This window comes from Rhinolophus sinicus, chromosome 4 (genome assembly GCF_057876585.1).
Source record: "Rhinolophus sinicus isolate RSI-liver-muscle chromosome 4, RSI-T2T, whole genome shotgun sequence".
In the NCBI taxonomy this organism is placed as follows: domain Eukaryota; kingdom Metazoa; phylum Chordata; class Mammalia; order Chiroptera; family Rhinolophidae; genus Rhinolophus; species Rhinolophus sinicus.
The window spans coordinates 116,494,507-116,520,012 of record NC_142504.1 but is presented as its reverse complement, the minus strand read 5'-3'; the positions used below and the strand labels follow the sequence as shown (position 1 = coordinate 116,520,012).

General features: G+C 49.8%; 1 protein-coding gene across 8 annotated transcripts in view; it reads left to right on the top strand.

Moving 5' to 3' along the window:
- ZNF516 (zinc finger protein 516) overlaps positions 1-25,162 on the top strand; it is a 114,208-nt gene extending 89,046 nt beyond the window's left edge. For 7 of the 8 annotated variants that reach the window (XM_088798057.1, XM_074339824.2, XM_074339825.2 and 4 more), the window contains exons 3-6: positions 4,967-6,379; positions 12,107-12,211; positions 13,071-13,138; positions 20,933-25,162. In XM_088798057.1, coding sequence (XP_088654183.1) covers positions 4,967-6,379; positions 12,107-12,211; positions 13,071-13,138; positions 20,933-20,992 — 1,646 coding nt within the window. In that variant the 3' untranslated portion in view covers positions 20,993-25,162. Of the gene's footprint in view, positions 1-4,966; positions 6,380-7,619; positions 7,698-12,106; positions 12,212-13,070; positions 13,139-20,932 lie in introns of all 8 variants that reach the window. The other variant, XM_088798058.1, reaches the window with a different exon arrangement.
- The last annotated feature ends 344 nt before the right edge of the window (positions 25,163-25,506 follow it).

Genomic DNA, 25,506 nt, shown 5'->3' with positions numbered 1-25,506 from the left:
GTGAGGCGTGCACACGAGCCACGTCGCTCCATATTCTGTAGCCCGTGGTCGGCCTGGAAAAAAAGGATTTATTTACAAATGCATTTGACCTGCGCTTGCTGGGCTGAGGTGAAGGGATGCTGGCAGGTCTTGTGTGTCTCCTCTGAATCCCTAGCTGTTCTCGCCCAGGTCCAAGGCCTAGAAGCAAGACCGCAGGCCAGATGGGTTCCCTGGGGAGCAGGCTGGGAGGGGCGGGGCCGTTGGTTCCAGCAGGTAGCCAGGAGGTGGGTCCCTTGAGAATCTGATTCCCAGGGTCCATTCATCCTCCCAGTCTCCTCCTCCTCTGTCCTGTGGAAAGAGGGTGTGGAGAGTATCTGGGTGTTTTGTGCAACTGAGTTGTGGTTGCCAGAATTGCGTAATAAAACATTTAAGATGCTTAACTACATAAGTAAAGTGTCAAATGTGGGGGAAAGTGTTGGTTGTAGACTATCACTGAAAAATATTAAAGTGTTAGGCTCTCTTAGTTTATCTGTCAGAAAGGAAATTACAGTGAACATGAGTGGAAAAATCCAAAAGGGCCTCTTCATGGTGACCCTCTCACCGTTGTTGGGGTCAGAGGAGGAAACTGCTCCCGCGACGCCTTAGAATTCAGGCAGCTTCACTGACTTTTCTTTTTAAAGCCTCTCCCTGATGACTCTCAAGCTTTCTTCCCTGTATAATTTTAGTAGCTTTGAATGTTTGCCTTCTCTTAGCCTTTAAGATGGTGCCCCCACCCCACCCCCATTTATCCTCCTGAACTTCGATCGCTGATGTCAGTGTGAATGCAGTGTTTGCAGTTTCCTGTCTGTTCATTCACTTCTCAGTCCCCACTGAGCCGGGGAGAGCCCTCTCTTTCTAAGAGCTCAAAGTGTGGCGTTACTAACTTGGTGGCAAAAGGGTCCACAGCTCCAGCAATCACGCAGAATCCAGTGTTACCACAGCAGTGCTGCCCTGGTGTCACCAGACCCTCTGCGCTGTGTGTCACCAACCCTTGGCAGAGCCTGATCTCTGGATAGGACGTCATAGTGCTCCCAGCAACCTGGAGAGTCTGGGTGACAGGAGAATCTTGTACATTTATGGGATTAATACATTGTGTCCTTTACTCATGCAAGTAAATACCGCAGTAACCTTTATGAAGCAGAATGAAGGGGGGCAGAAATGGGGACACACTTAGGAAGGGAAGCCAGACACTAGAGGGGCCTCGTTTAGAGGATGTGAGAAGCAGCATTGCAGGCAGAGAGTTAACCATCCGAGGGCCCGTTTTGCAGAAACGGAAGCTGAGAGCACGAGGGGAGGACACGCGTTTCTCATGGGGTCCTCGGTCCTCTGCAAATGCCACCTCCCTTCCTGTGTGCCACCGAGGAGGAGAGCCCAGTGCCCGAGCTCTGTGCCGGACCCCTAGTTGAGCTGGGACAGGACCAGGTGTGCTGGCCCCCAGCTGTTGTTTTCTGGGCACCGGAGGGTCTCTGGTGCACACCGTGCACAGGCCTGCTTTCCGTGTGTGTTTTCCGTGAGCGGGGGAAAAAAGAAGGGGCCCTAATATGCACTAAGAATTCACTCCTTTCCAAACGGGTGTAAAGACGAAATCCAGCCTGCACAGCGAAGCCCAGAGCAGCCATGCAAGTGGAGGGAGCACTGACGATGGGTAACGTATGTTTTTTGTTATGTTCGTTTTACCACAATAAAAAATAATTAAAGAAAAAAACGAAAGGGGAGTGTTTTTTTTCTCTGAAGTGCCCTTGGTCACTGCATTCATGTTCCAAAGGTCGTGGCGTGTGTGTGTGAGTGTGTGTGTATGTGAGTGTGTGCAAGGTGAGCCCGGCAACCCCAGACTTGGGATGTGGGTCTGTTCAGTGCTGGAGTTTTAAAACCACATCTGGGAAGGTCCTATTTAGAAAGCACTGGAGGAATGGAAAGTGTCTGTGGGTGATGGGCAGGACCAGCTGGGCTGAGGAGAGGAGAGAGCAGGCCATGGGAAAATGACTGTGCACATGTGTGTGCATGTGTACACGTGTGTGCACATGTGTGGCAGCATTTACTCTGGTGTGTTGCACGTGCGATGCACATGTGTGGGGTCACGCAAATGCCCTGCATGCTTCCTGGGGGACATTGGTGCCCCACAGGCTCTCCGCCTGCTGCAGCACCCAGGGGTGGCGCATGGCAGAGCTGAGCTACGTGTACCGGCCCTGACAAGCTGCTGTCTGAGCCTGTGTTCTCACCTCCATGCCGCTCTTGGCTTCCTGGTCATGGTCAAGTTCATTTATCTACCTAAAGCATGTCACGCCATGCTTGAAACTCTTAGCTCTTTTTCCTCATGTAAGTCCAGTAGAGTGTTTTGTGCATGTTGCTTCTAACGGGGCCGTGTGTTCACTGAGCATGGTGACTCGTGAGAACTGGCAGAGTAGCGTCTGGTGGCTGGGGGTGCCTGGTGAATTGAGGGCTGCTGGTCATGGGGACAGTGTGGGGCCAGGCCCGTTTTGTGATGGTGGAGGTGGTGGACCTTAGTTCTTTGGGAAGTCCACCCTGCAGATGCAGTGCCCTTGTGCATAGACTTGGAAGTGGCACCGGAGAAGCAGACCAGACAACGGAGTCCTACACCCTCTGGGGCCACTGGGGGTGGTGGTGGGGGTGTAGGGGTTGGAGGTCATCTCGGCCTGCCTGACCTGGGCCTGCAAAAGCGGCACAGTGGTAGGTGGCAGTGCTGTGCGGTCCCCTCAATTAGTAGGTTTATTCCAGGGGCCGTTCAGCGGCGGTGCGGGGAGCAGAGGGCAGGCGCTGGTGCTTCTCTGAGTTGAGCAAGAGTCTGCTTTTGAAGTTGAAGCCCTTAGAAAGCTCCAGGGGTCATGACCTCAGGCTGCCCAGTTTGAAGAAGCACCTCAGCTGCCCTCCTGTTTTCCTCATTTGGTCTCAAATTATCCATGTGCCTGCCCCCTTGTTAACTGTCCTCCCCGAGTGAGAAGGCCACTGGAAAACAGCACGGTCTTTTCTCAGTTTCCTCAGATAACAGCCCTGCCCCTGGCCCATGATGACTCGATAACTCGGTGTGATGTCATTTGCTTTCAGTTTCTTACTCTGCGTCTGGTCAGAGGCACTGGGTCTTCTGCTGTGGTGTCTGAAAGTCCTTGGGAGCACGTGGTGCTTTGGGGCTTTGGCAGATGCTTTGCAAACCCCACAGACGCACAGTGTCAGGTTGCACAGGCCCTGCTCCACTAACAGCCTTTGGCATGTGTTTTCCCAAATCCACATTCCTTTAGTACAGGAAACACCAGTCCCCTAGCCCCAGATGCTGCTCTCTATGAAAATTTAAAAGTGAATTTCACATAGCGAGCATCAGACTGAATTAATCAAAGGCTGAGTCATTCCCCTCCAGTTGCAGGTGACACGCCTGTTCCCTAGCAGGGCCTTCTGACGGAGACCAGCCATCAGAAGACAGATGAGTGGACCTGACTGCACTTCAGTGTTAGCTTTTGGGAACCGGCAGGAGTCAGAAAGTGTATTTCTCCCCTGCCTTATCTTCTCACCATTCTGCTGACCACTGCATACTGGCCCTGTTTCCTACGTGGACAGAACCCTTTAGAATTGCCTGTGAGCGGCTCACTACCTGCTGCTAATTGGAAACGGGCCTCTGTCTGCACTCCCTCGTGTGACTGGCAGGTTCCTGAGGGTCCCGTCAGAATAGACGGGGATTCCTGAGTCTTAATGCTAAAAATAGACTTGGAAAATATTTAAAGAGCATTCTGGGTACATAGATACCGACATTCCATGGGAATGTTAAAATCTCCCAAAGAAATCTTATTTCAAAGCCAGCAGTATTGGGCCTTCTCACCAGAGAACACGTCACGTTCCGTTCATCCCTCTGTGGCACAGCCGTGACTAGACAGCCCTCTTTCCAGGGCGTATTGATGAGGAAGGTTTAAGAGACCCAGAGACATTTGTACACCTTCTGAATTTTGACTTCTAGGTTTAAATAACTCAAGGTCATCAGTGCAAACTCAGGAATTTTTCTTAAGTCCTGTTGAACCCACTTGGCTGTAGTCTCGTCTGACTTTGCAGAGGCTTTAAAACCTTGGCTCAGAAGGTCAGGGGCACGGCCTATGGCAGGCAGTGGTCTTACCAGCATGTGGCATCCATCTGGGAAGAGACGAGGCCCCCCTCAGCCCGAGCCCTCCCGGGGCAGGCATTCTGTGCGCCCAGGCCATCTCTCTCGCACAGGCACTCCGGCAGGACCCTTCAGAGGTACTCTGTTTCTCTCGGGCATCCTGCCTGGAAGGGAGGGGATGAATGGCTTGATTCACCCCTTTCCTCTAATGCCTCCAAGGGAAACTTTTGGTGTCTAGGTTTTGGACTTGAATGTTGGACCTTTTGAGAGTGAGTCATAGGGACCCTTTGGGGATCAGGCCAAGTTGATCGGTGGGGGTTTCTGAGGCAGCTGGGGTCCCTTGGGCGCAGTAAGCTGTTTCTGGCCCTGCCTTGTGTGGCCGCGGACCACGTGTCAGCCTCTCTGCGCCTCCTGACCTTAAAGTGGTCAGGGTGATTGTGGCACTCCAGAGGGACCCCCGGTGTGCCTGAATTTAGGAGATTCTCTGAAATCATGGGAAGCCTTATGCTGTTGCCAAGAAGTCTTTTTCCTGGTATTAGGGGAACCCGTCACCCTCTGTTCACTAGGGATTGTGCAGCTGCAGGGAACTAGACACGCAGCCGATTCATTTTCCCTACAGTCTCTCGAGTCATTTTCATCCATTGGAAAAAGAAGCCCCACCCAAAATACCACAGTTGCCCTTCAGTTTGACCAGCTCTTCACAGAGCTTTGTCGCCAGCAGACCCTCAGAGTCGCTGTGAGTTCAGAGGCGGACGTGCCTCTCCGCGTGCGTGCCACGGTGCCGGGTTCTGTTCCCTGTTCTGTTCTGATGAGAAATGGTAACTTCACGTTTTACATTTGATCCTCCAGGGGGAAAGCCACACCGCTGCTGCTTTTCCGAAGACATAGCCCCGACTGAGCTCTCCAATGGAGACCAAAGTCACACCCTTGGAAATAACCCATCAGGAAAAGACAGCGCTGGGCCCAGGGCAGACACCACGGCCTGTGTGTCCCTCCTCGGAGACGGCGGCAGACAGAGCTGCAAGAGGCCGGAGCAGCCCAGGTTTTCTATGGATTTGCAGATGCCAGTGTTCCACCCCAGGCAGGAGGGCCCCGGCCCCAGGGACATGGCAGGCTTCCCCTTGCATTCGGATCAGATGTTTCCGGAAAGAGCAGATCTGCAATTCTCGTCCCGGAAGGAGAAGCCGTGTGACCTGCACAACAGGGAACGTTCTGCCGGGGGGGAGAGGGCGCTGGCCCCAGAACTGACCCCGCTGGACCTCAGTGAGCGGTCGACCCGGGATGACCGCGGCCACCGGGAGCTGGCATCCTCGCTGCAGGCGGCGCTGGCCGTCCACCCGTGTCCTTACTGCAGCCATGAGACCTACTACCCCGAGGTCTTGTGGATGCATGAGCGCATCTGGCATCGGGTCAGCTGCAGCTCTGTGGCCCCACCATGGATCCCGCCCAATGGCTATAAAAGCATCAGAAACAACTTGGTTTTCCTCGTCCGGAGCGGACGCACGGGCCCCCCACCTGCCCTCGGGGGCAAAGAGTGCCAGCCTCTGCCTATCGCTCGGTTCACGCGTACCCAGGTGCCGGGAGGGGCACCAGGGCTCAAAGGCACTTCCTTGCCCCTGGGTGGGACGACCAAGGCCACTGGCACACCTAAGAGCAGGGAGGGCCATCCTGGGGGCCCTTGTGTGCTCTGGGCAGCTGGCTCTGAGGGGCCTCGGCAGACCAAACACAGCCAGGGCCCCGAGCAGCCGGGAGCCCTGGCCCAGCTGCCCCCACCGAGGCCCAAGCAGGAGGCCGGCTGTAGACCGGGACCCACAGCAGGTGGCAGCGGGTCCAGCAGAAGTGCCACCCCCACGCCCACGGTCATCGCCCGGGCAGGCTCCCAGCCTCCAGTCCCCAGCAGGCTGGGGGACAAGTATATCATGCCGCCGGCGGGGGCCAGCGTTGGCCCCCCAAATAAGCACAGTACCCCGGAACCACTGAAAGCCAAATTCAGCCCTCAGCCTCAGGGTCAGCCTCACGTGAAAGGCGACGGGGGCCCCCCTCTACCTCCCCGAGAGCCCCCCTCCAAGGCGGGCCAGGGCTCCAGAGGGAACGCTGCCCTGCGGTCCTCGTCTGTCCTGCAGGCCGTCAAGCAGGAACCCACACCTGAGGGCCCCGAGAAGCCTCTGGACGTACTCAGTATCTTTAAGACGTACATTCCCAAGGACCTTGCTACTCTCTACCAGAGCTGGGGTGCCAACGGCCCTGCACTGGAGCATAGAGGTAAGCCATGTGGGCCGCCTGCCCGCCTGCGTGGGTGCCGTGGGCACTGTGGCACCACCATCCTCACTGGGCTCCCGCCCTTAGGAGCCTGTCCTCAGGAGGTCCGTGCCTCATCTGTGGTCCCAGAGCAGACCAGAGCGGTCGGTGTCACCCTGCCCGCCCCAGCTCGGTTTCCCCCTAATTCTGCTGCTGGCAAGTGCCACCTGCTGTCCTCGGGCACCTGGCCTTGTGGCCGCAGGGCCGCTCCCCTGGTGACGCTCCTGTACGAATGCAGATCCGTCCCTGGCACACTGACATCTGACGGGAGCAGCAGCCTTGATGGCACTTCACTTTCTTGGTCATTTTAAACAGGATCTGTATGTGCTTATTGTCCCTGGTCTCTCAAAAAGACAAGCATGTTCAAAAAGTGATTACTTTTTCTTTTTTATACATACAAATATAGTTTAAAAAATACCAGTATGCCACCCTTAGTAAGCAAAGCCTTGCAGACTATGAATGTACCATATAAAGTTTGGGGAATTGACTTATGCTAAGATTCTGGAAAAAATATCCTTTAAATCGTAATCTTCCTTTTCTGCCACTACCGCAGTATTGATAAGTAGTAATAATGAGGCATTGCCAGCAGTTTTCCACACCTCTATTGACCATGCCCTTGACCGTAAGTTGAAGGTCGCTGTCACTTAACAGTCAGCACACTTGCAAATCTGAGTGTTTCCCGTTAAAACTTCATACAAATGAAAGCCCCACGGCGCTTAGTCTGCCTTCACTGCGTGAGTGGTCCTAACCGGCTTTGGACAGCACACACCTGTGCCTTCTTCAAGCAGCTCACCGTTCACAGTGACCTTTGAGATCCAGTCCCTCAGAGTCCAGGAAGCTGGAAGCACTTTGGGGGACGTGTTCATGGTTCAGGGGATGTCGTGTCAGCAGAGAGCACCTGAAGTCTACCGTGTGTGGTATCCGACACACAGCGCCGGTCTCTTACTAAGTTCCTGGTTTTTTCCTGTGACTTGGGTACTTGCCCAGCTCCACAGGTGCCTGGGCCACCTGGGCGTGACAAGCGATGCCTCTGGGTCAGCGTTAGAGGGAAAAACTAGGGTGTTTTTTGACTAGGAGAAAACGCCAGTGTCCCGGGCTCCAAGACTGTGCCATCCTTGCTTGAGGCTGGCCTCTGCTCCTCTGCCGAGGGGCACTGAGCCCTGTGGCATGTGCTCAGGGCCAGCACTTCCTGTGAATTTTCCAGAAAGAAGCCGAGAGCCTGGACGCCCAGAGGCCGTGAGAGGCTTTATGCCGAGGTGGTCACGTGACTCAGTGAGCACCGGTGTGTCCCCTTTAATGTTCTCGTCCCGTCTCCCTGCACAGCTGTTCTGTGCATAGGCTGTACCTGGGCAGACGGCCCTCGGTAGCTGGTGAAACGCGGCGACTGTGCAGCCCAGTGTTTTCACTTTTTCAGATTGCAGTTATACAGTTGCAGCCATATTTTCCAATCCTGCAGATTATTTGCTAGGAAATGGAATAGAGTCTAGTGGTTGGCCTTTTGGATCTGATGCCAGCCTGTTCTTTAGAAATGGGTTTTCTTGAGTTCTAAAGCCAGGACGTTTTAGACACGAGAGGACAGGTGAGTATCAGTCGGCACCTGTGATCCTGGTGACTGTCACCTGTCTGTGCAGTCCTTCCCTGTGATTCCACCCTTCCAGCAAGTGAATTAGACATTTTGCACCCGTGTTTTAATGACTCCCACCCAGTAAACTGGAGTTTAGCTGGTTACATTCTTAATAACGTGCACGGACTACGCAGACCTAAACCTGCCAGTTCACACCTAGGGGACATAACCCCCTCTTTTAAAGGCTCTTTGGTCTTCCCTGTGGCCTGCGTTTTTGTGTTTTAGTTTCTCCTCCAATAAAAGAAGACAGTTTGAAGTTAAGGTTTTGAAAATTTCACGTGATGGAGACTGAAATACAAAGTAGCCTGAGATGTTTTCCTTGTCTTTAATTTTTTAAAAAATGAATTAGGGCTTTTTTTTTTAAAAGGAGAGGTTAAATATTTATTTTTAAAAGGAAAAAGTGCTCAGTTGTCCGTAATGCATTTGTGCTCTTGGATATTTCCGGTTCTAGTGCACACACTGAAATACGGTAAGGTCTAGCCCCATGTGTGGTATTTCCGTTCACTGATGAGGATTTCTTGGGGGAAATGCTTTAAACTTTGTGGCTGCTCTGTACCACTGTGCAGTTTCAGGATCACGGTCTCCATGTTTAGGGAGGGACTGAGGGCAGCTCGGCTAAAGCTCGCATTGGCGAGCCTGTGCAGCGGCCATGCTGTTTGATCTGAGGCTCAGCGAGGGGGGAGACCGCTCCCCGGAGGCCGTTCCCTCCTCTGGACTTCCGTGTGGCTGCTGGTGCCAACTTGGGGGCCATTCAGAACCAGTCGAGTTCTCCCACAGGACAGTCCCTTGAGCCTTTCCTGGCTGCCCTCCTGCTGAAGCCCTCCTGCCTGTATGGGTGTCTACCTGGCCTCCAGGGCCATCACTGGTTCCTTTCTCCTTTGAAAGTTTATGACGGTTTTAAAATGTTGTATCCGGAGGGAAGTGCGGCAGCCTTGATGTGGTCTGACTGTGTGTTTGAGAGGTGATCAGAGGATTTGTTTCTTGTCATGGAGAGAGTTCTGTGACTGCATTTTAGGAAGTGTGTGCAGCTACAGGTCTGCACGGTCTTGTGACTGAGGTGTTTGTTTCCCACGGGTTGCTGGGCACCTGTTCTTTCCGAGCACCTGGACACTCGAGTTTTGCATCACAAATCTAGAATCTTACTTAATTCACTGCTATTCAAAATAATCTCTTGGACTTTACCCTACGAGTCTGTCAGCACTTCTTGGATCTTATTTTGTCGTCTGACGCGTTCGCTCTCTCTCGTGGTGGGGTGTCATCTGCAGAGTGAAGGTTACCCCTTCTCATGCAGGTCACTGAGCCAGCATGTTGCTGTAGCACCACCTTGCACCACCTTGCACCACCTTGCAGTTGGGAGCAGAAATACTGGAAGAGACTCTCCCAAAGGAAGAGCTACATATTGTGTCTGTAACATCACAGGAGCTTGAAGTGAGGCTCTGTGTTGTCATCTGTGGATGTTTTCCTTTCAAACAGAGGACTTTGCTGTCAGCTGATGCCTCTGAGACATCAGGTTTTTCAGAAGTTAAGACAATTCTCAGGGACCTCTTCCCCACATGCATTTTGACTGAATGATGTGTGGAAATAAATCTGGAAACCCTGCCAGAAGAGGAAGGATTCATGTGGAAATGACCTCTGTCGCTTCACTTAGGGGCTCACTGATTAACCCTTTGAAAAGCGCTACATTTTCTGTAACCATGTGACAGTGTGGCTACCAAGTCTGCAAACATTTGCATATGACGTAAATGGTGTGTTGGTAGAGCAGCAATAAAATAGTAAATCATCTGTGTTTGCAGAAGTTGTAGTCAGCCTATATTATGTGATAATATGAATTTTAGAATAAAAAATTAACGGTAATAGGATAGGATACTGCTAGATAGAATAATATATCAGTTCTTTCTTACTGGGACTCAAAAAATTACTTATACCCAGGACACATACGATGGAGATGAAAGATTTGTACTTCTTTTGTTTGAGTCTTTTCAGACTCTTTGTAGGATCTTTTCAAAGAAGAGTCTGATGTGCCTCTGGAAGGTTGGCCTGGCCTCTTCCTCACTTTTGAGTCCACTTTCTACATACACGTTGAGTTTCTAGGTCAGAGTGTCAGAGCTGTTTGCTCACCAGGTAGTCTTCAATTCAAATGAAGTTTGCAACCTTTTTAATTAACTCAGAATTTTGGAGTAGCTTTGGCATAATATTATTGACCATAAAAGGCACGGGTCTTTTGTTTAAAAAGTAAAGAGAAAATGGCATGGGAAAATGCATGGGAAAACTGTGTGTGTGCATGTGTGCACACGTGTGCACGCATTGGTGCATACTTAATGCAAGGAAATAAGACTGGGTGAGTGAAAGTGCTGTGTTTTTTCTGCTGCTAGCTTGGATAGGCATGACTTAGGAAAAGTATTATAGTGACTTAGTTTTTGAATGTTGTGTGTCCATCGCTAACTGGTGTTCTGCGTAGCCACAGGGAGGCGCTACGTTGAGATGCAGTCAGGCTGTTGCTCGGAAAGCCCAGACAAGCACAGGGTTCTCAATGCCCCATACGTGTCCCGCTGGCGTGTGCTGACAATGAAAAGGACTGGGGAGCAAATTGCTTTGAAGTTCAGATGTTCCTAGACCAAAATACGAGGAAGGAATGGCGCTCTTAAAAGACATATTAGCTCTCGACAGAGCCGGCAGTGGAGGCGTGCACACCAGATGTGTACTTAGAGCTCCGAATGGGCGTGTGGCACCTGCAGCAGCCTCCAGTCCCACTTGGGCCCAGGATGCAGGGATGGGTAGGGGCAGCCCTCCTGCGCTTTTCCTCCACCAACTTGCTCCGTTAAAACTTCCAAGGAGGAGGCACAGAGGCCGGTCCCTGAAGCTACTGGCTGAGTCCTGGTTTTCATGTTTTACAGTGAATGGGGCACCCTGTCACCATTGGTAAGCGCTGTCCCACGCACGACGGGGGGCGAGGAGCCGTTAAAATGTGTCCTAGTCTTTTTTTACCTGAAAGAGGCCGTGGGAAATCGAGAACCTTGTGGGCAACTGCGTAAGTTTCTCTGAGGCTCATGGTCATGATTTGTCACGGGACAAGTCTGACGCGCTCTGCCCTGTGGTTCATGCCTTTCTTTGTTTGATCTCCATGAACGTGATCTGTAATGTAAGAATGTGTGATGTTGTTTTTACCTGTTGAGGCCTCTGAATGAGGACAGGGAGCAGCCTCTTGCTTCGGTTCCAGTTAATGTGACTGAGACCCTTTGTCACCCTCTCGCTGCCCTTTCATTCCAGTGTCAGACTTTCGGTCCATGGACGGCAGCCCAGTGAGCATCGCGTTGCTACAGCGCGACCTTTTTCTAGTTCGTATTTTTGTTTTCATGTTTTCCCAGTGAGCGGAGTTACCATTGAGCCGACCTGTGAAAGTCAGGCCCAGGGAAGTGTCTGTGGGGCTACCGTTCCATGCAAAAGCAGCCTGTTCTTCAGAGAGACTCCCAGACACAGAGAAGGCAGGCAGACCAGTCGGCGTGCGCTGCGGCCCTGTGCCAACAAAGGCTGAGCGTCAGTTAGGGTCAGAAGGGAATGTGAGGCCAGTGTGGGAAGCTGGGCCTCATTCCCAGCCGTCCCCTCTGGGTTCCCCGGGGACAGCATGGGCCGCACAGCTAGGGGCCTGGTGGGCGGGGTGTTGATGGCTCAGCCCCCTGGCTCCTGGCCCAGCATCCTGGTGAGTGACAGAGGCCTAGCCCTGCTGGTTCCATGTCCCCGCCCCTGGTCTGGGCCCTGTGTCGCTCCGATATGCCTGACGTGCCGCTGACAGAGCCTGCGATGGCTGGGCGAGCATCCAGCTGCTCAGAGCCCCGCACACCTGACAGCTACCAGGGTGGGCCCGTTGTGGGAGCCGGTTTTAATTCCTTGTAATTTATGCTCGCTGGCGGCCTTGCCTGTGCCTGGGCTGTCAGTAGAGCCTGGAGGAAGGCTGACAGTTGTCACCTACGGCCTGAAGGTACCTCCCATCACGACACATCAGACAGACTAATGATGTTTTCCTCTCTCCTCCCTCCCCCCACCTGCACCTGACGGCCACCACCACCCAGGGACACTCCGGACACAGGCCCGCCAAGGAGACTTCGTCTGCGTGGAGTGTGGGAAGTGCTTCCACCAGCCCAGCCACCTCCGGGCCCACATGCGGGCTCACTCAGGTACTGCCTGCCCTCGGTCCCTGGTCCTCTGACTGTCCGGGTACCCAGGGGCATGGGGTGTGGGGGCATCTTCTGCGGGTGGTTTCATTCTCCACAGTCCCTGACATACTGAGACCTCAGGCCCTATGAGGTGAGGGGTGACGCACCCCCTTCTGTGATTAGACGCCAGACTGTTCATCCATCCCCTGAAATGGTTTTCTCTTTGCATCCAGTGCCACGTAGTTTAATTTGAGATAAGCCTGTTTGCAAATGTTCCATTTTAATTAGAGTAGACTGCTCAGAAGTGAATATGCTAATGAGCTATGCTGCCAGCCACACATACCGGCATCACAGGCCATTCAGTGAGACGTGCAGCTCGGTTTCCCCCACTGGCCCTGCTGTCCACCCAGACCCTTCGGACCGGTCAGTGATGGATGCATAGTCGCTGGCCTCTCTGTAACATGCTGCCTGAGACCCTATCAGGCTGAGAGCTGAGCCTGTGACCTGCATGGACCCAGGCAGAACAGAGGCTGGAGGGCTCCTTCTCGAAGTGGGAAGGGTCATGCATGAGCCAGTCTGATGCAAAATGACAGGGGCCAAATGGCAAGGAATGCGGGAGGACGGTCCCTTTACACACACACTGATAATTACTGTTGTCAGTGACAGCTTTCTTCAGCAGGAAGTTGGAATTAAAAAGGGCAGTGGCCCCAGGCAGCTCTGTCACAGCGCCTTCCAGTAAGTGTGCCGGTAAATTGGTATTTACCAGCCACAGGCTGGCGCTGGCATCTTTTTCGTGCAAGTGCTTAATCTGTAACGGCTCGTGAAGTGGGGCATCGGAGGACACGTGCATCGATTGCTAACACTCCCCTTGTTCCCACAGTGGTGTTTGAGTCCAATGGTCTCCGAGGTGCAGACGTCCACGCCTCCTCCACAGACACCCCCAAACAAGTAGGTCTTCCGGCTGGTTGGAGGTTTGGGTTCGAATGAAGGTGCTTCCCCCACGTCTGCAGATACCTTCACGTGCTGTGTTAGAGCCCTGCCTTTGGGACAGCAGTAGGTGACCGAGAGACACGGCAGGTCGCCTGACCCAGGATTTGCAGCTGCTTTCGGTCCTGCTGGGGGCGAGGGAACTGGTAGAGACTGGTGGTGCCTTAACACACTAGACATGCTTTTCACCCGAGGTGTTTTTGCATCTCAGTTTCCTTGAGAAGAAATTATGCCTCATCCCCATTTCTTCAGCCTAAGAAATGTTCACCAAGTTTGGTGTTTCACGGCTGGGTCCTTGGCACGTCGCTTCCAGGCGCATGGCCACGATGCATAAAAGCACCTGTGTGTGCACACGCAGTGCGTAGTAATTACCGTGGACGTGTGGCCTTCATACGTAACCATTCAGTGTCCACGCTGCATGGCAGGACTCTTGGATACGAGGGACTGGCATTCAGTGCACTGTTCTAGAGGAGGGACGCACACGCCATCGTAGGTGGGCCGAGAGCCGCGCTTTACAGCCTCCTTCCTTTCTGTCCCTCCTGCAGAATGCCACGCCTACCCTCTCCTTCTCCCAGAAGCATTTTTGGTACAATGTTCTTGCCTTCTCGCCAGTTGCCTTAGAACATTCTGTAACTGCAGATGTTTCCCTTTGTAAATGAAGAGGGGTTTCTGTGCCACCAGGGTAGACATCCATGCCCGTGTCAGCTGGTCACTGAGGTAGCATGCCCTGCGCTAGCCAACATGACCGTCGGTGGGTTCATGGTTGTCGATGATGGTGAGGGTTATTGAGACGTCAGAAGAGAATGGTAAGAGATATGACGCGGCTTTACCGAGGGCCTACCGTGAATTAATGATGGAACTGGCCCTAGGATGGAGAGTCCCCGATCAGGGATTTCCTCTTTGTTTTTCTTGCAGTTTTAGAATTCCCATTTGTTGGTAAAAGCCCTTCCTCATATATCATCGACAAATGCCTGCCATTTGTTACCATTTCTAGTGACTTCTCTCTCTTAACAAAAACCCGTAGTTTTAGAATGTAACGCAGTTATTTCATGATGCTGTGACATTTCATGAAGTAAATAACAGCTCGCTGAATGCTGAATTAAAAGATTTCCGAACATGTGTGACCTCAGCTGGAATTAGGTAGCACTCTCCTTTTTAACAGAAATCAAACCCTCCTGTGACAAGAGCCACTGATGTGTTTGTGGGATGTAGTCACAGCAAGGTCATGCCATAATTGGAGAATTACATATTGAGATTACAACTGGAGTCAATCCAAAGGGTTCCTGCATGCACAGGCGACCCATTAAATCCACCTAAGACGTGGCTTTTTGATGAGTGTTTGACAGGGGCAGGAGTGCCAGGCACATCTATGAATAACTCAGTGAGATTTCTCCGGGAACACACATCAGTTTATTTGCTGCATATTAATTCTGCCTCAGCCTCTTTAAAATGCTTCTGTCAGAGGGAGAAGTACATCAACAAAGCAAGCCACTGAGGCTGTGTTTGCATTTTTTTCTGGGTTGCCTGTAGTTACGCTGGGGATTCGTAACAGTGTTACCCTTGATAGTGGTAGACAAAGGTGTATTTGTATTGTTGCCTTGTGGCTTTGGACTCATTACCAGCTAAACTCTTGGTTTCCGGCGTACGTACGGCGGCTGAGTAACTGTTACTCTCCGTGCAAAGCCCTCGGTGTCACCACTATGGTTGCTCAGGCCATGACCGGAAGACTGAGCTGGGCTTATGCCTCTTACATTAGGGTGGCCAGTTTGTTTAAGTCCATATTTGAGACCATGGCCTCTGATAGTATTTTTTGTCCTCCTTTACATTTAAAGTGGCTTTTGTTGGTTGATCAGTGGATCTTCCGTTCTCTAAGGAAATTCCATTCTCCTTAACATCCTTTGGAATTGAAGTATTTGTGCGGAGATGTGTCTGCCAGGATGACTGAACAACACCTCAACAACAGGCAGGGGCTTACATCTTGATGTCCGTTCTTATCCCGTAGTTCTCCGTGCTGACAAACATCACGGCTGCTGTGTTAGATTTGGGGTACACTGTGGGTTCATGGAACGATTCTGTAGCTATTTATGTCACTTAAGTCTAGAACAGGACTCCTTATACTCATCAATCAGGTTCTTCTCTACGTTGAGTGTGCTGTACCAACACTCCCTAATGAGTATTTAAATCAGATTCTTTTCCTGTGGGCTTTGGAAGCATGGCTCACGGGTTTTTATTTTTTAATCACTCAGTTCAGTGTCCTGTGTATTCGTGCAGGAGTTACTCACTGTGATACCTAAAGGTGATGGACTTTGACAGATAGACATACCAGATGCTAAGTTATGTAAGTGAAACTATGTTTGGGAATTCAGTTTTACACTCGTTAACTGAGCACCTACAGTGTGCCAGGCTCTGTAACATTGGGGTGACAGTCAAGGTACTGGGGAGACAACGGTCAATATTTTTCCTGCTTTTATGGTTTTTAAGGCCGGTGGGTGGTTTAGACAAGAAAACAGTGGAGGACAAGGCCCTGGGGTGTCTGGAAGGCTGTGCTGGGGTCAGGGAGCCCGTGTGGAGCTGGAAGGCATGTTTTGTTGCAGGAACCACATGAAGAGGAGGGCGAGCTGGAGCAGGTGGGCGGGAACCAGGGCCACGAGCCTGGGAGACGCACAGGCACCGGGCAGCTGTGCGAGGACTTGGGCATTTCCTCCCCATCGCAGTGGAGCACCCTGAGCCAGGGACGACATCGTCGGTGTCGTACCCAGAAGCAGCATCAGGTTGGACTCTGTGGAAATGGATGCCGCTGGAGTTGGCTGAGCACAGCTTTGGAGGTGCTTGGGGACCCAGTGACAGATAGAGGTGGCCCACGTCATGGTGGGGCTGGGGGGGAGCAGACGGTGTGGAGATGTTGGCCACGTGGCAGACACAGCGACGGATGTGGGATGTGAGGGACGGGAAGGGGTCAGTCAACCCCAGGCCCCGGCTCAAGACGACGGCTCCCAGGAGGCCCCATTCCCTGAGCCTGGAATGTGGCCTGGGGGGACAAAACCACTTCCCGATCATGTTTGAGATGCCTCTTGGGGATCCAAGTGGGCAGGTTAATGTGCAACAGGCAGGTTATAAAAGGGTTTGAAGTGGAGAAGCATGATCCTGGAGGAAAAGACCTGTGTTTCATAGCTACCGACCGACGTTTCAGTTCCCTCCAGCTCAGCTGATGCTGTTCTAAGACTGAGATAACACACGTGGTTAAGAGACTGGGTCACTGAGTGGACGGCACTTACTTGGACCCTCTGCCTTAGGCTTGTTAACTTCGCTTGCGTCGCGTCTATAAAACAGTCACCGCAGCAGCACTTCCTATGTTCTCGCTGTGAAAATTAAAATGGAAAGCGGGCCATGCCTGGCACACGGTACGTTAGCTGTTGTCATTTTTTCTAAAAGTGAACCATCGTCCTTAATAGCCAGCGGAAGCTCAGGCACAGGGTGAGCAGTTGTGTGGTGTACACGTGTGTGAAGTGCACATGTACACATTTATGCCTGTGTCCACCCACCCATCCCCGAGAGCTGGCTAGCAGGTTGTGCTAGGGAGCTAACCTTCACGGCTCTTTTCTGAACTGGGTGTCTCCCAGCTGTCAGAACCCTGCAGCGTGCTTGCACTGTGGTGTGGGCTTGGCTTGATTTTCTCACTGTTGGCTGGTTGTTCCTTAAAGGCAGGATACGGAGAATGATGTGTTTGGGAACAGTGTGATCAGCTTAGCCGAGGTTTCCTGATGTGCTGCTCTCCACTCGGGAGACCCCACATTGGTGGACAGATATCACCTTTCCATGTATATACCTGCCCTGCTTTGCCATGTTAGTATTTTACTGTTCTGTGTTGGCTCATTCTAGCATCATAATACACCCTGTATCTCAGTGAGGCAGTTCCATGGGCATCAGGCCCAGGTCCACATGCAGACATTGCTTTAAGTCAGGTAGGTCAGGATGAACGTGAGCTTTGAGCAGGAATGAAGTAACTTCCTTTGGATGTGTTTTGGTAGCGATCTCTTTACAGACGCCGGTCAAGCCTCTTCTGTGTTACAAACATGCACTTAATGTAGGAGATCCCAGAAGCAGTCATTTCTTCAACGCACGTGCCTCTGATAGGCAGTGAGGAAGGGGAACAGAGAGAAAGTTAGTGGATTAAATACAGCGTTTCTGATGGGCGGCTCATGGTCACACTCGCTGTGCTCTTGGCGGCTCATTCTTTCGCATTTATGCTGAAAGGGTTTGGGCTGTCTTTACGACTGAAGCATCCACAGCTGTGGGGATAGTGCTTCCAACTCTTGGGAATAAAGGCTCTCGTTTGTGTGCTACCGTATTTCCCCAAAAATAGGACCTAGCCAGACCATCAGCTCTGATGTGTCTTTTGGAGCAAAAATTAATGTAAGACCCAGTCTAATTTTACTATAATATAAGACCAGGTCTTATTTTACTATAATATAATATAAGACCGGGTCTTATATTAATTTTTGCTCCAAAAGATGCATTAGAGCTGATTGGCCGGCTAGGTCTTATTTTTGGGGAAACAGGGTAGGAAGGTAAGTCTGGTCATAGGGAAGCTCAGATTCCAAGCAGAGGTCTGAATGCCAAGGGGAGTTCATGCATGTTGTCATTGTCACTATGCTTTGTCACATATTTAGCACGATTGGGTAGATGTTTAATTTCTAGCAATCACCAATGTTCATCATTAGAAAGAACAGTTTTTGAAAATAATGTGCTAAAATATGGGTATCACTGTCCTGTGGGTGTTAGAAAAAACAAACAAACTGGGAGGATCTCTCAGTGTTGTGGATAAATTGTTTTTCTATTATATGTTTATTAAACATTAGAAATTAGATGACATATTACATAATTGTACACTTGAAACCTATGTAACTTTACTAACCATTGTCACCCCAATACACTTCAATTGAAAAAAAGGAAGTTAAAGTTTAAAACCAAGAAAAATTAACCCTCTCTTCCCCCAAACCTTCTGGTTTTAGGATTTAAAAGACCAGACCGACTTTTGCTAAAATAGGAAAACTAGAGTTTTGATTTGTTTATAGATTCCTTGCAAAAATTTAAAGACTATGATTAATAGTTTATTTCTTATTATTCTAAATGTTGTTTTAAAATAGTTAAGCTGGAGAAATAATTCCATTAATCAAAATAGCAGGAAATGAGAAAACAAATGGCAACCTAATTTGTCTCGTTTTTAGCTATGTGTGTTATAATGCCAATGGTGGGGGAATCACGTAGGTTGGTGTATTTGGACATACACACAATCTCTTTTCAAAACTTTCTAGGTTCTCAGCATCACAGAGCAGATGTCAAAATTCAGCTCATTTGTCTTATTAAACCAACATCTTACAATGCATTACCCATTTTTCTCTAAGTATGATGTACTAACGAAATTCATGATTATTACTAGTGACTTATCCAGAATGACCCACGTTAACCTGAGCCCCTGGTTGCTATGGCGAGTTGGATGAAGGCTGTGCTCAGTAGGTGTGATATGTGGCATCACTACGCAGTGACATCATCCCACGTGTGCCTGATGCAAGCCCTGTTGCAGGGACTGACAGTCCTCTGAAGGCTGCGGGGTCCCTGTGTGTCCCCGGGGGCAGGTTTCTCTTGTGTATATGCCACCGACCCCCACACATGAGCACAAACAGATTCCCTTCCCTTATAAAGACAGAAGAGGGAAGAGCAGACCTCGTGACGCTCCAGAAGTTGATATCCATCCTCACAACATTAAAATGCCTTCGAGAAAGATAATATTTCTTCCGCGTTACTGAAAAGCCCACTATTCACACAGCTGCAAAAGAGAGAAGCCAAATTTTCTGAAAGCATTCTTCTTATTTTCTGATGACTCTTACTTTGTATGAAGAAAACAGCAACGTGTGTGTATGTTCCAAATATCATGTCTCCTCTTAATTTACGTGTTTCTGTGACTCCTTTGTTCCATAGCTGCATTTTCCCCTCCTGGTTTCTCAGATCAACGTCCTTCCTTTCTTACACAGGCTGTGCCCAGTAATGAATGCTGGTCACCACGGAGCAAGTGAAAATGACCCTCTTCAAAAATGAGATTCTGTTTGAACACAACCCTTCAGTTGTAAGGAGAAAGTAGGCACCTACGTGTCTAGATTCACGAACTAAATTGAACGCCCGTGTTGTTCAGGTTATCCAGATTTTCTAGTCCTTCTAACATAGATGTTTCTAAAAGTGTCTGAGTCCTGCAGTTTAAATCGTCAGTCCTCTGTGGAGAGAGCCGTCTTCCTGTTACCTCTCTCATGGCCATTTTTACTCTGCCAAGTGCAAGTGTGTGTTTCCTGGTCCAAAGGAAGAGACGCCCAGGTGAATGCCTGGGGGTGTGATCATGTTGTGTACACGAAATCTAGTCACACAACACACATGCTCATACACGTTCTCTGCGCACTTCGTGAAAGCCCCGGGTGGTCTGCTTGGTACGGACACTCACGTCCTAGAGACGTCCAAGGCCAGTCACCTAACAACAATAGCTCATGTGAACTCAAAGGCTGTTTCCCTTCCGCGATCGTATCTAGAACCAGTTCTGAGAGACCCCTATTCCTGATTGTTCTCCATGGCGTGATGTTACTGTGCAAAAATGGAAAACCCCTCTCTGTTTACTGCAGGAGTTTACCACCTGCTTAAGGAAGTTTTCTCACATCTCTCATGCAGTTCCTGCCTCCTACATTTCAGATAAACTGCTGTCTATACCACTGTGCCGACCCCCAGCCCCCAGAGAGTTTTGTTGATGGTTGTTCTGAGGTCCACTGGATGTCCGTCCACTAGTAGGTCTGATAGCTGTCATGAAGGCAGGGCTAATTTTAAATAGGAATTTTCTGAAACTATTAATGAACGCAAAGCACATAATTCGTTCTGTCAACCAGACCCCTGGGCCCCCATAACTGGGGCTTCTAGAGGCATGGCTGGAAACCAGCTAGAATTTTCCATGGAGGCTCTGTTTTATGTGTGCATGTTAATTTTGAGTGGTCGGTCTCACTTCATCAAGACTTCTGCTGAAGGTTAACGCAGTTCAGTAAGATTAATCTCGCCTGTTGTTTTGTCCTCAGACTGTAAACTCCATTGTTCAAACAGCGACGCTTCAAGTGCCCTTTGTAAGCGCTCTCTAAAAGCTGCGGGCTCACATTTGTTCTCATTTTCATCCTGCAGAGCGCTTGACTTCAGAACGCCCCTGCTATTCCCCTAACATGGTGATTAGTTATGGAAACTGGAGAATGTGCGCTCGGGTTCTGACAGGCTGTGTGAGAGCTGTGCTGTTCTTGGTTTGGCCCCCAAATTCAGCCTTGTTTTGGCTCTGTCATCCACCTGCAAACCCACTTGGCACTACAGTTTTGCTTTCTGGATTCCGCCCCCAGCCTGCCTTGCCATCTCTTGAGCCTTTTCTCCAGAGCTGGTTCAGACAGGAGTATTTGCCGTTCTTAGAAGGGAAACCATGATAGGAATCTGACCGTCCTCTGAGTGATGGGAGGTGGTTGTGTAAAAGCTGCCTCGGTGAGGCCGAAAGTCATATTAGAAATGCCCATGCTCGTGTACAGTCAGTTACAGCTAAAGTCAGGCGTCTTTGCCGACCCGACTAGGTTGCTCTGTGAAGGTCATTGTTTGTGTTCTGGGGTGTTGATGAGCAAATTAATAGGAAAAATGCACTTGGAAACCAAACGGCAGAAATGAACTTTTCTGTTGTCCTCTTTTCTCCTCCAGGGGAGAGACCATGCTAACACAGACACCGTCCAGACAGTGCCTCTCAGAAAGGGAACCTAGACACTCGTTCCCAGCACACCCCGGTGCCCTGTGACAGCCACGAGCAGCCCCTCCTGGATGTCCCAGCAGTGACCCTGACTGCCCCGTGAGCCAGCTGGAGCACTCCTGACCCAACACGTCCAGTCCCGGAGCTGCTGTGCTGGCGTGGAGCGCGCGTGACGGGCGAGGCCTCTCCTTGTCGAACGTTTAGAAGTAAATGAAGATGCTATGCTCTAGGATTTCATGTAGATACTCTGTATGCATTTATGTGCTCGTCACCCAGAGCCCTGTATTTCCTTCTAATAAACAGTGGTGTTGGCAGGCACGGCAGGAGTCCCAGGCATCTGTGTTGTTGAAGACAAGTTTGAGACACTGGAAAGGATTCTTGCATGTACTGGACAGAGTGCACCGCTCAGCACGGTGACGGAAGCTGCCCCGGCCGCGGGACTGCCGGGGGCTGTGGGGACACATGGTGGCGCCCAGCCTGCGAGTCTTCTACTCCGGCCCCTCCTGTCTCGTCTCAGTGGGTGTGTGAGTGAATGGAAGACAGGAAGAAGGTGGCTCGGGTGCTGTGCGAACCAGGCTTGGCGCGGTAGGGCTGGTGGCAGATCCTCACTGGTCCATGGTTCGATGGCGCCCCTGTCCCCTCGGGAGCCCGCTGCGTTCCCCACATGCGCCATCCGTCCTTGGTGCCATGTGTGCCCAGCGGACCGGCAGAGGCAGCTCGGCTGCGGGAGTGCGTATGCTGTGCTTCGGGAAGAGCGCTAGTAGAACACTAAGAAAAGCAGGCTTCTCTGATTATTCTCAGGACCTTTTGTAACAGGGCTACATTCTGCAAACTGCTCACAAAGGAAGACTGCCCGTCTTAACATGTTACCTGGCTACTGCACCCTCCCAGTCTGGCCCCTTGTCAGTCACGGCAGCAGAATCACTGGGCGGGTTTGGGGGCCCCAGATCACCAGGGTGCTGGGGCTCTGGAACCTTCTGCCCTCCCTCCTTCCCTCTCTCCCTGTACCACCCCAGCAAGCAGGTGTGTTTCCTCTGTGGGCCTGGTGCCCTCCACAGGATGAACACCTTGTTCCCAGAGTGTGGAGGTCCCCAGGCCCCTGGGGGTGGGTGGTTATATATACCTCTTCCTCAGTCACACAAATGCAAAGCTTTTGTGGGGGGTTAAGACCGTGACAAAGGACCGTAAGCCTTGCATTGTATGCAGTGAAAAGTGTACCCCACAGATATAAATATTTCCTTTTCCTAGCACCGTGACACTATGTGTGATGGTAACATTTCTGAGAGTTTCAGATTTTTGCACATATGATTTTATGCATTATCAAAAGTTACTGCTGCCTTGAATGAAAATGTTCTGTGAAATTTTTTGCAAGAGCTTTACTAGGTTTTTTTTAATTGTGAAATTTTGTAAAGGCAGGAAATGGATTAAAAGGAGCATGCTAAATATATTTTTCAAAAAAGCAATAATTTTACATGTACAGAAATTATCCTAACCTTTAATACTGGTGAGAGCAACCGTTTACTTAATGCAGTAATGGATTAGCGCAGGTTTTGTAGAAAATGGGCTTCTGATACAAAGATGTGTTTAATCACACACACACACACACACACACACACACACACACACCCTAAAGTGTGGTTTTCTTGTTCTAATGATTTGTTGAGTTATTATATTATTATTGTTGTTGTTGATATTAGTTAATGTTTGGTTCTGGATTCTCCTTGTTACTGAGATTAAATTACTTGACGGTTCAAGTTACTTTGCAACACTTGCAAACAATGCAAAGTAACTGGCTAGCTTATATATACATATATGTGCATATATACACACATACATATAGACGCATATATATATGTGTGTGTATATCTCTAATTTTTTTTACTTGTTTTTTTCTTGATATTCTTACACCAGGTATGTACCAGAGTGACCTGTCGTATTGGCATAAGTAGGAATGTCCTTACAGATACTGTTGAGCGACTGTAACTGACTGTTCTGTGAAGTGCTTTTGAGCAAAGCTGCAGATACATTCCTCTGTCCACCTTAGAAATCCGAATGCCTTTCTGTTGACTGATGTTTGCTTATTTTGATACTTTCTTCCCCAAATGATAATTTCTGCATTTCCTGGCTTTTAGTTTCTTGGCTGAAAGTGAACGGTGACCGTTTAGGAACGCACAGGGGATAGTGATTAAGCCCGTCGGTTTCTCTGTGTTTTAGTTATTAAAAGAAATTCTGTGCCCAAAGTGACACGGAGGCGTCGTGTCCATTCTTCCTGTTTCGGAAGCGGCCGGGGAGCCCAGCTGGCACGCAGAGCTGGGAGGTCTTCCCGAGACTCCTCTCCAGGGCGCCTGGTGGAGAGGGGCTGCATTCCTGGAGCCCCGCTGCAGAGTGTGTGACCCAACCCGTCTAAATGATCGTGAGCTACATAGAGTTCAGAAAGCAGGTGTTTGCTTAATTAAACAGATGGGAGGGGACCCTCCGAGAATGCCCCCCCTCCAAGACAGGGCTTTTTTTGGCCTGACTGTGGTTCCTTTCTTCCCTGGATCATCAGTATTGTATTGGTTTGTAAACGCGTTTATGTCAGTTCGACCATAGTATTTAATGATTTGTGTTTCCTTATTTATTTAGCCAATATGTTTTGATTTGCTTTTTTCGAATGATGATTTCCGCATGAGCTGTCCTGTAAGTCACCTTCTGACTGTTACAGACTTTCTACTACCTCTAGCAATCTGCTGTTTCCTTGATTCTTCACAGGATTTTTACAGTGTTGGCGTCTGATGTAACTTAGACAATAAAGGGTTTGGTGTCTCCACTGCAGCTTCTCCGTGTATGTCCCCCGCCCCCACCTTGCTCTGGCTTACGCTCCTGCTGGGGGCTGCTGTCCTCACCCTCTCCACTCCGCTCACGTCTCCTACTCATCATTGAATTCAAGTAATGCACAAATAATGAGCTTGTAGAAATCTTTCAGGTGATTCACTCATATTCCTTAATTCGAAGAATGAACATTTAAATTCTCTGACACATCAGCTGTTAGGCATCTTCTCTGGGAAATCGTCCACTGAGCTGTCACTTTCTGCCGGGGAGGTCTTATGGCAATCTTAGATGGATAAATTTCACCTTGGTCAAAAAAAAAAAATACCGATTTTCAAGCCAAGAGGATTTTGCCTTTTTTGTTTTGAAACGTATGGAATGCTTTAAGAGGTCCCCCCAATAGTTATTTATTTTTTAAACCAAGGAAGACACTGGTTTCCTGCAAAGAAGATTTTCATAGAAATTGCACTGGGAATTCCATATGGCCACTTGGTAAGCTAAAGGAAGGGTGATTTTGCCGAGTATGTCATACAAGAGCCGTGCTTACGTTTGGCCACTCTGCCCCAGGTTCTGTGACGTTCTAGAAACATCTCTGTAAAGGCACATGCACTGGTAGGCTAGGGACTTGGCACTCCTTAAGGTGGGCCGTGGATGCAGCACGTGCTAGGATTCGCCTCTTTATGGCGCTGGTCTGGGCAGCTGCGCATTCTTTCCACCGAGAGAAAGTGCAGCTCAGGGGACGAGTGTCTTCTGTGTCACAGAAAGTGACAGCCATTCTTAGTCTGTGCTAGGAAGACAGTGCACTTCCCGGATTTTCATGGCCACGTTCTCTTCACCCACATTCCTTCATGAAAACAAGATGAATTACCAACCCCAAACCCCGAGAGGTTTCAGAAATGTACACAAAGGAGGACCACGTTTGTACAGCTGTCCCTTTCCTCTCTGGGATTGTCTCCGTGTCTGAAGTGCATGTGTTGCTATACTGCTTTTAGCTTTCCTGAGTTCTCGTCGTAGAACATTCTACTTACTGCGCGAAGACAGAGAAACAACGACAGGCTAGGGCTTTCCACGCCGTGTGCACACATGGCCGCCTGTGCAGTGACGCAGGGCGAGTGTTCATTCTTCATGAATTTTGCTGATTATACTTTGAGGCGGTAAAATGCAAAAGACCATAGAATTTGTATTTCTTTTTTAAATACAATTTATAACATTATATTTTGTACTCTTTATATTAGAATTTGTAACTAGAGTGATGTATTTAACTCTATTTCTGAAAAAAATAATTCAATTGTTTCAGTTGTGTGATAAACTATTTAGATAAAACATATTCATTCTATTGGAATTTTAAATCAATAAAAACATCTTGGCGTTCTCGAGCTTTGTAAGACCTTTTTCCCCTACTTTGGGAGGTGGCTGAAATCCTTTCACAGCCTGTTTTGATCTGTGGTTTTTATTCTTGTTGGTGGAACACAAACCGAAATCGTGCTCTTTCTTTCTTTAAGCGGAAGAGTTTTCAGGATGAATCACAAGACAGGTCATCTAAGAAGATGCCGGGATGGCCAGAGTGGTTTTTTTCTTCTTTTTTTTTTTTTTCCAAATCTTTCGTGGACTCCAGGATATATGCACACTGGTTTTCTTTTTTTGAAAGGTGACTATGTATTTCTCATTTTTCTCCCCCACCCACAATACTTACTTTCACACCAAACACACACACTGCTCT